Here is a 9550-nt window from a genome sequence, read left to right on the forward strand (position 1 = left end):
TTATGGGAAAATTTGACTCTGTTCTTGTTCAATTTGGTTTGCCACCAGAACTGGTCATGAACAGAGGTACCACCGCATTTTAAAAAAATAATTGCGCTTTTAAGTAGGTCTGATGGCTTTTCCTTCTCTGAGAGCCAGAGGTGGTTATATTGGGACTTGCTCTAGAATTCATTCGTGGTACCAATGAAGGACTAGAACTCAGGTGACAAATAATTTACCTTTGCCACAAAAGACACAAAAGACAGTGAAGGCTTTGGAAACTGAAGTAGCTTTCCCAAGGTTGTGTTTGTCAATAACAAGGGAAATTGATCTATAATGCAAACATCTAAGTATGTGAAACAGAACTAACCACAAATTTCAATGCACCCTAGGCTTGGGGCATGCAATCCTATCAGGAGGTCAGGTACTCACGATCAACTGTGTACAGTCTGTATTCTCCAGCACTGCTGGCATTTGCAACAAAGAGTTTGCATTCTCCATTCAACCTTAAAAACAAAACAATGAAATATCCCTCATTCCTCATGCAACTTTCCATCTTCCTTTATTTCACCAGAGAAGTTCCAAGAGCTACAGTGCTGTATGAATGTGTGCTAGAGATTAAATCCAAACTAAGCACACACTCCACTAATCAGCTGCACCACCAACCTTACAATATAGTGATTCCTCGGTTCATGCACATTTATGTTTATGAAAATTCGGTTTGCAAACTATTTTTCTTCATATAACCTCCACCACACTTGTTCTTTACTATGGATGTTTAGATGGAAAATAAATGATATCATTTTCTCATGTTAGTAGCTAATTCTATGCTTATTTTCTACATGATGAACATAAAATTCAGATTTTTTCATGAAAATGTTGCAGTGCATTCCTGTATTTGTTTCCAGATTTATAGGTTGCAGTTATTTCATATACATCAAGCACGATCACACGATAAAATCAACATCTCCTAAATTCATGATGATATTTGAAATACCTCTGTGACTAATAGTTCCCATTTTTTGATCCTAGATTTAAAAGTATTTAGTTCTAAGAAATGAAAGATGATAACTGTGCATGAAGTTTCTCATTGAAGAACTGCAAAATTCTTCAATTGTCAATGCTTCAGTATAGCAATTGTCTTAAGAATTTTTCAACACTATTGATTAAAACTTGAACCATTTGGAACAGGATTAAATATGTGTACTTTTTAATTTATCATTTTTTGTTGACACAGTTAACATTTTCCCCCAAGGCACTAAGCATTCCTCAGATGTTTGCTTTGTTCATAGACTTACTCACCTGCTGACTGAAATCTGCAGGCTGGAGAATCTTGTATAGCCTTTCTCATTGAAATGGACATTCAAAGGTACTTTATATACTCTCTTTCCAGTACATGCAAAAACAGTGAAAACATCAACTCAGATCTTTTGGCTCTGAGAGCAATGAACACACATTTGAAGCTGCCAAAGTTTCTACCTAGCCGCCTTGAGTCTTGGTTTTCAACAATGTCAACACAAAAGACCTATCAAACTCCAACTATATAATAAAACACCACAAGATATCCTACACTATGCAGATTAAAAAATATCTCAGAGCATTATTTTAAGAATGAATTTTGTGACCATTGACCATGACACACCAATTTGAAGGGATTAAAAAATGCCCAGCAGACCAATAAAGGACAGTTCTGAGCATGTCTGTGAATGATTGACATAGATCCCAACAAACTGGGGGGGAAGACTCACCCTGAAGGTGGGTGGAAACAACCAATAAGCATGATGGCTTGGACGGGAAAAAAAGGGGAAAGAAGGAAGTGTGTCTGTTTTGGAGGAGTTCCACTTTTTGACGTTCTCTTTTGGATATTGATGTCCAATTTCTTCAGTATTCCAACTTGCATCCCTGATCCCTCTTCTTTTGGGCCTTCCATCTTCTTGGGCTGAACATCTACAGGTCCTTCTGTCTCTCTAGCACACAGGCAGCCATGGTGAACTCTCCTGCCTCTACTTCTGTAAACCTACCTTAGGAATCCCCTTGCATATTAATATATATATATATATATATATATATATATATATATATATATTTCCTATTTATTCTATTCCCCTAGAGAACCATAACCAACACAGAATTCAGGCACAAATTTCTCCTACCAGGCCTAAGACAAATGCGAGACTGGATTCTATGTTGGAAGTGAACAGTTTTATTACTCTCTATAGGCAAGCGTACTTACTTGATATAGAAAAGAAAATGGATTGTTTCCCATCCACTGTCACAGTGAATTGCATGGACGTAAGTGCTCAGTGGCTCATCCTCTTCTATCTCTGTTATATTATCTGCTGCCATAGCAATGGTCCACCAATTCCCTGCAATCTAAAAAGGAGAGTCCCCATTAGAAAAACCCACGGATATTTTTTCTTTTTTATCACCAGATACCATTACACTCATTTCACTTCTCTTTGTTCTTCAGAAAAAAATTATATTTGATATCTTTGAGTTGAGCAGAGCCTTATAAGGTGAAATAATGATTCAGTTTCACATATAAACATGGAATTTAGAGCTCTTTCGAAAGAGCTAAATCAATGTCATCAAATACTATGGAAATATAAGATACTTTGTTTTACTTAAATGCATTTTGTTTAGAGATAAATCAGATGAAAATATAAAGAGTTCATATACAGGATCATGAATGAATATGAAAATACATATAGAAATATGCTTATGAAATATAAGCAAATACACACACAGAGACAACACCCATATATACACAAAGACACACAGAGGACTTTCTCTCAGGTCAGCCTATGGACAGTACCTCTTGAATGTCTTGCACAGGTTCAGATAAATCACTACCACAAACCAGACCGAAGACCAGCATTAGCAGCAGCATATGCATCTTCTTCCTTCTTGTCTTCCCCCTTCCTTCTTTAATAGGAGTTCAAATAGTACATGTTTTGGAGATATTCTGCATTAATGTCACTTTTTATATTATTACTCTCTTGGCAGGATATGTAATGAGCTGTTGTTAATCTCAAGGCAAAAATTAATTATCTTCCATACATCCTGGTTGGCAGGCATGAGCTGTGTTTGAATATGTCTTAATGGACTAAAATGATTAGTAATACATGAAGTTTAAATTGAGCGAGGTATTTGATCTTCAGGTACACGAGAAAGCACAATCCACAGGCAGTGTTTCAAGCACAGCGATATTTCTTTTTTTCTTTTACTGTCTCCTGAGGTTTGAAATGTTGCATGAAGTACAGGACGTACGTCTCTACCTCTTGTTTTTTCGCATTCACATTAAGGGAAGAAGTTGAATGTGACTTTATAAAATGAAACTTGGTACGGTCCCTTTACAGCAGTAAAGTCTGGGATCCTGAACTCTAATTATCACTATGTTCCACAGAGAAATTTATATTTGAATTTAACTAAACATTTCTCCATCCATTGTCACAGTGAATTTCACGGTTTCTCCAAGAAAATGGTCTTACCTTTTTCTGTATTTATGAATGTCTCTCACATAGATGGCCATATGTTCATTTTCCCAATTGTATCCAAACACACATGTAACAATCAATTGTTCTCTCATTCCAATGTGTAAGATTTCTTCTTTTTTTGCAATCCCTGATGTTAATGTCCATGTACCTTCAATCCATTTTCTTCAAGTCTCCATCTGTAGACCACTAAGACTGAAATAGCCACAGAAAATCACTCTTAAAATAATGGTGCATCAGAATAGCTGCTGTCTGCTGTACTCCAAACCTAAATATTTTTTTAAAAAAATAACAACAACCAATATATTGAAAAATGTTGAACCGGGGTATCAAAATATAGACAGAAGTTGAACTGAAGCTTTATCCTGGAACTTAACCCTATAACTTAATGGAATGATTTTACTTTTCAAAAATATCTTAATTGAAATATCAATGACAAGCAAGAAAATATTCACTATTAAAAGTGAGTAATTCATTCCTTTTGACCGATGTATAGAATCATAAGACATTTTCTCCATTGACAATCATGACCATTCCCATCCACTTCTAGTTTTGGATAATCCCTCTTCCATGTCTCAAAGAAATATTTTTCTATTATTTTGACACTGTTGAAATGTTATGATCTGGAAATTTGCACAGCTTGAATCATATTGTATGTGTAACTATCTGTGCCAGGTGTCATTCATTTTACTTCACATTTTTGTGTGTCTCTAGGCTGTGGATTGTATAGCTCATTCCCATTTATCAGTGAGTTGTAATAAGGACACATCATCTTTCTATCCAGTTAAATATTGACATCTAGGTCAACCTGTCTTTACATTAAACAAAGTCAAACACTCATTGTCAGATCCTCACCAAGAATTCTGTGTTCCTAACTCTTGAGTAATTTCCCATGCATGAATTTTTTGCATCAAGGTGCTTACAGAATTTGTATTCCCATCATCAGTATGTGAGAATTTCAGTTGCTTGAAATCTACATTAACACCCAGTATAACCTGTAATTTCCACTTTGGATATTATAACAAGTATGTTGTGGGAGATGATCTATGGCAGTTTTATTTAAATTTATTCTATTTTTAAATTAAAAACATATCTTTATTTTCTGATAATTTTGTGGCCTTCATTCTCATGTGTTAGAAGATGATTCACTAACACTAGTTAATGACATTGTAAGTTACCTTGTCAGTGTTACATACATGCTTTAATCCCCCTATATAACTGCAACATTATGTATCGTAAACACATATTTATAAAAAAGGGGAGTTGCATTTTAAATTTCTCAGATCACTGAAGTTATTAAATGACTTTTTCTGGGCAGAAATATTCTCCATGTGTTTCTTTGATAAATTAGTTTCCAAATCCTATGTCACATACAGACCGGATTATGTATTTTCTTAATATTAATTTGGATATTCCTTTGTATATTTAGGATGCATGATCTTTTTCCAGCAGATATTAGCTTATGAAAGCTGTGAGAACAAAGCTCTGCATACTGTGTGCCTTCAACCATAGGGATGTATTCCTTCACAGTTCGGAGGCTAAGCAAGGGGTCTGTGATCAAGAAGTGAGTAGGATTTTTTCCTTGTGAAATCTCTCTCCTCGACTCACATAAGGTTGATTTCTTCTTTTGTCTTCACATAATTTTCTGTGAATTCTTCATTATCCCTGCTCTCATCTCTCTGCCTGAGATTTTCCTTTTTACAAGTAAAGCAGGACTTAAAGAAAGACAAGTTCTTTCCAGCCTTGGGAAATTCTCCCCTGCCCTCACCCCTCCATAGCTGTAACTCTTATTCTGGTACAGATAAAACTGCCAACTGTGTCCTGTAAGCACAGTTGATGCCACTCTGCTCTCATATGATTCACAAGACTCTGTTTCCTTTCAAGGCTAAGTTACAAAACTGTCTGTCCTTGTCTTGTTTCTGTAAATGCTTTCCTACATCACTAGAAAGACCAACTCTTTCAAAAATGATATTAAAAACTAGACCATTTCCTAGTTCCACACTTGATCTTTTGAACAGGTCCCCAACTGCGTCAAGGTGCACCTCATAAAGTCCTCCTGATTCCCATTGGTTTTTCCTGTCTCTTAGATATCTGCTGACATTTCTGCTGACCATGAAGGGACTGAAAATGACAGAGTTGCTGTCTCCTTTGCCTGCAGGCCAAAGTGGGGCCTGAGCTTTGGGGATCCTGAGACCGGGAGAGACTTCAACTCGGAGAGGGAGGCAGCCTTCTTCCTGCAGCCCAGACACCCACTCCTTCCAGCACAAAACAACCTGTTCGGATTCAGTAGTGGCAGTAGTTCCACTCTAAATGTCTTGTAGAATTCAGCAGTGAAGCCATCAGGGCCCGGGCTTTTCTTAGTTGATAAGGTTTTAATTACGTTTTCAATTTCATTGGTTGATATTGGGTTGTTCAGAATTTTTAGGTCTTCTTTGTTCAACTTTGGTAACTCATATGTATCTAGGAATCTGTCCATTTCTTCTGTGTTGTCCATCTTATTGGCATATAGGTTCTGGAAGTAGGTATTGATCATCTGGATTTCTGCTGGGTCCGTTGTAATTTCACCCTTTTCATTCCTAATTGCATGGATTTGGGACTTTTCTTTTTCTGATAAGGTTCGCTCAGGGTTTGTCAATTTTGTTGATTCTTTCGAAGAACCAACTCTTGGTTTCATTGATTTTTTTGTATCATTCTCTTAGTCTCCATTGCATTGATTCCTCCTCTGATCTTTATAATTTCTTCCCTTGTAAGAGCTCTGGGGTTGTCCTGCTCTTCTTTCTCTAGAAGCTTGAGGTTCAGCATCACATTGTTTAATTGGGCTTGATCTGTTTTCCTAATATGCGTATTCACTGCTCTGAATTTCCCTCATAAGACTGCTGTCATTGTGTCCAATAGATTCAGATATGTTGTATTGTCATTGTCATTTAATTGAAGGAAGCATCTGATTTCTTCTTTAATTTCTTCTATGACCCATTGGTTATTCAGAAGTGTGTTGTTCAATTTCCACATGTTTATGAAATTTTTCCAGTTTCTTTTGCTATGGATCTCCAATTTCATCGCACTATGGTCTGATAATATACAGGGGATAACTTCAATTCCTTTACACTTACTTAAACATGTTCTATGTGTGAGTATGTGGTCTATTTTAGAGAATGACCCATGCGCAGCTGAGAAGAATGTGTATTCTGATTTTGTGGGGTGGAAGACTCTGTAAACATCTGTTAAGTTCATTTGTTCAAGAGTTCAATGGAGTTCTAGTATTTCATCACTTATTTTTTGTCTAGTTGATCTATCTACTTGTGATAGTGGGGTGTTGAGGTCCCCCACTACAATTGTATTAGTGTATATATGACTTTTCATGTCCATTAGTATTTGTTTTATATAGTTGAGCACACTAGTGTTTGGTGTATAGATATTTATGATTGTCATCTCTTCCTCTTGGATTCTTCCCTTTACAAGGATGTAGTGTCCTTCTTTGTCTCTCTTCATCAGTGGTGGTTTGAAATCTACTTGATCTGCAAAGAGGATAGCTACTCCTGCTTTTTTTTCGGGTTCCTGTCACATGGAGTATGGTTTTCCACCCTTTAACTTTCAGTCTATGAGTTTCCTTTTGAATTAAGTGTGTTTCTTGTATGCAGCATATTGTTGGATTTTGCTTCTTGACCCATTCTGCCAGTCTGTTTCTTTTGATTGGTGTATTGAGACCATTAACATTGATGGTTATAACTGAAATGTATTGACTTGTCATTGCCATGACTTTTTCTTTTGTTGGGTTCTCCCCCTTTACATTTAATTTCTTGTCTTGCCAGATGGGTTCATTCTGCTTTGCTTCCTGGGGTTGTGATCCTCAATGTCTGTTCCTAGGATATTGTGTAAAAATTTTGGAGTGCTGGTTTTGTATTCATGAAGTTCCTAATGTGCTCTTTGTCATGAAAGTATCTTATTTCTCCATCAGTTTTGAAAGATAGTTTTGCAGGGTACATCAATCTGGGTTGGAGTCTGTTTTCCTTTAGGGCTTGAAACACGTCACTCCAAGCTCTTCTTGCCTTGATGGTTTGTGTTGAGAAGTCTGCTGTGATTCTGATGGGCTTTCCTTTGTATGTGATTTGTTTCTTTTCTCTGACTGCTTGCAGAACTTTTTTCTTCTGTTGAGTTTCTGGAATCTTAACAATTATATGCCTACGTGTAGATTTTTTTTTGATCAAGGCTATTTGGAGTCCCATATGCCTCAGTTATCTGTATGTCAAGCTCTTTTCCCCTGCTTGGGAACTTTTCTCCCATTACTTCTGTGAAGAGATTTTTTTATGTCCTCTGTACTCTCTCCTCTTTCTTCATTGACTCCAATCAGTCTTATGTTATTTTTCTTTGCATTGTCTATCAGCTGCTGGATTGATTTCTCATGTTCCCTTATAATTTTGAAGCAATTTTTCTTTTCCTGGTCACTAATTGCAATCTTTTGTTCTATATCTGAAATTCTGTCCTCACATTGGCTCATTCTGCTCTGTAGACTTTCAATGGACTTTTTCATCTCCTGGAAATCTATTTGCATAAGTTTTATGGATTCCATTTGTTTCCCATGTTTGGATTCCATCATGTTCTTCTGCTCCTCTCTAGATTTATTAATCATGTCTTGCACTATGGGCACAATTTCTCCTGTTATCTGAGAAATTATTTCTGATTTCATTTTTTCCAGATCCCCTTTTGTTGCTAGTTCAGTGGATCTAGGTGTTTGAATATCAGAGTGTTCCATCTCATTTCCCTTTGGGGTTTTTGTAGGTGATCTGGAAGTCTGGTTTTGAGACTTATTTACGTGTTTTCTCATTTCGACTGCGGGGCAGGGGGTGCTGTTGGTACCCACGTGGCTCACCTCCTCTGAGCTGGGAGAGGTGGGACAGGGGTCAGGATTGGCAGTAGGGATGGTGGCCCAGAAGCCCTTTCCTCTGGGCCAGGAGCAGAGGGAGGGACGGTGGATGGGAAGCCCCTTCCTCTGGACAGGAGCAGTGGGAGGGTGGCTCAGAAGACCAGTTCTCTGGGCTGGGTGTGGTGGGATGGATGGCGGCCCAAAAGATCTTTCCTCTGGGCTGGGAGCAGCAGGAGGGATGGTGGCTGGGAAACCCCTTCCTCTGGACCAGGAGCAATGAGATGGCAGCTCAGAAGCCCCTTCCTCTGGGCTGGGAGCAGCGGGACAGATGGCAGCCCAAAAGCCCATTCCTCTGGGCCCGGAGTGGTGGTACAGATCTGGATTAGTAATTTGCAGCCAGAAATTCTTCTAGAATCCAGTTGGATCTGGGCATCAGGGATTAATGCAAGAGTATGAATTTCCACATATCCCATATTTCAGGTTATATGTTCCCATAGTCAAATTGCATAGTGCAAACATAAGTTCCTGTTTTTGTTCCCATACCTTTGTGCTTTTGGAAATGTTCCATTCACATTTAAAAACAAACAAGAGTCCTCATTTCTTATGCATCCTTTTCTGTAGATGCACTTGGCTTGAGAACATAAACAGTTACAATGCATTGGAAGGGCTAAAATTCATAGATGGTTCACTCATTTTTGAATTTTTTTATGAGACAATGGATAAATAGGGAGTAGCAAGAAGTTTAAATACCTGCTCAAATTTTCTATTCTCTGTTTCAAAAATATTTTAAGGAAAATGCTACCTCATTTCATTTATACCAGTAGAATTTTTGTTCTTTGAACAAAAGGTTTTCCTTTTTTTGGTTTCCTCTTTGTAGGAGAGAATCTTTTGTTGTCTCTGACTTGTACTCTGAGTAACATTTTGCCCATTTTTTTTAAGATTGTGATACACCACATATTACCCACACTTATTCTTTAATTATTTTATTATGAGATGTCACTCTTAGACTCATTTTATGTCTCCCTGTTGTTGGAGATTCCTTCTTCTATCACAGGGATGCTGTCAAGCATGGTGTTGCTCAACTGTGGGCAATATCCTTTTTTAGTGTGGTACTGGTCTTCCTGTGGTTTCTGGTAATGCAGCTGTGTCACTTAAATGCACTCACTAAAAATCATTATCCCTCACCCCCAATTGTGATGGTGGGGAATATTTGCAT

The 9550-nt window shown here is 37.5% G+C and overlaps 1 protein-coding gene across 1 annotated transcript; it reads right to left on the reverse strand.

Annotated features, from left to right (window-relative positions):
* Positions 1–391: 391 nt before the first annotated feature.
* Positions 392–2875, reverse strand: LOC147828451 (lipocalin Cav p 3.0101-like). Its single transcript, XM_087209892.1, has 3 exons — positions 2795–2875; positions 2213–2352; positions 392–485 (listed from the first exon to the last, which is right to left on the reverse strand). The coding sequence occupies exons 1-3, from the start codon at positions 2873–2875 to the stop codon at positions 392–394; spliced, it is 315 nt and encodes a 104-aa protein (XP_087066018.1).
* Between the last annotated feature and the right edge of the window lie 6675 nt (positions 2876–9550).

Source organism: Heterocephalus glaber, unplaced genomic scaffold, assembly GCF_053883595.1.
Source record: "Heterocephalus glaber isolate CG9 unplaced genomic scaffold, H.glaber_assembly_v1.0 deba00001072, whole genome shotgun sequence".
Lineage (NCBI taxonomy): Eukaryota > Metazoa > Chordata > Mammalia > Rodentia > Bathyergidae > Heterocephalus > Heterocephalus glaber.

What these genes read in the sequence shown, in the direction of transcription:
- LOC147828451 (XM_087209892.1), bottom strand. Translation starts at nt 2,875, where the DNA reads ATGCATATGCTGCTGCTAATGCTGGTCTTCGGTCTGGTTTGTGGTAGT. An exon ending in CTGTGCAAGACATTCAAGAG is followed by an intron (nt 2,353 to 2,794) that starts GTACTGTCCATA and finishes TCTCCTTTTTAG; the next exon opens with ATTGCAGGGAATTGGTGGAC. An exon ending in CATTTTCTTTTCTATATCAA is followed by an intron (nt 486 to 2,212) that starts GTAAGTACGCTT and finishes TTTGTTTTTAAG; the next exon opens with GTTGAATGGAGAATGCAAAC.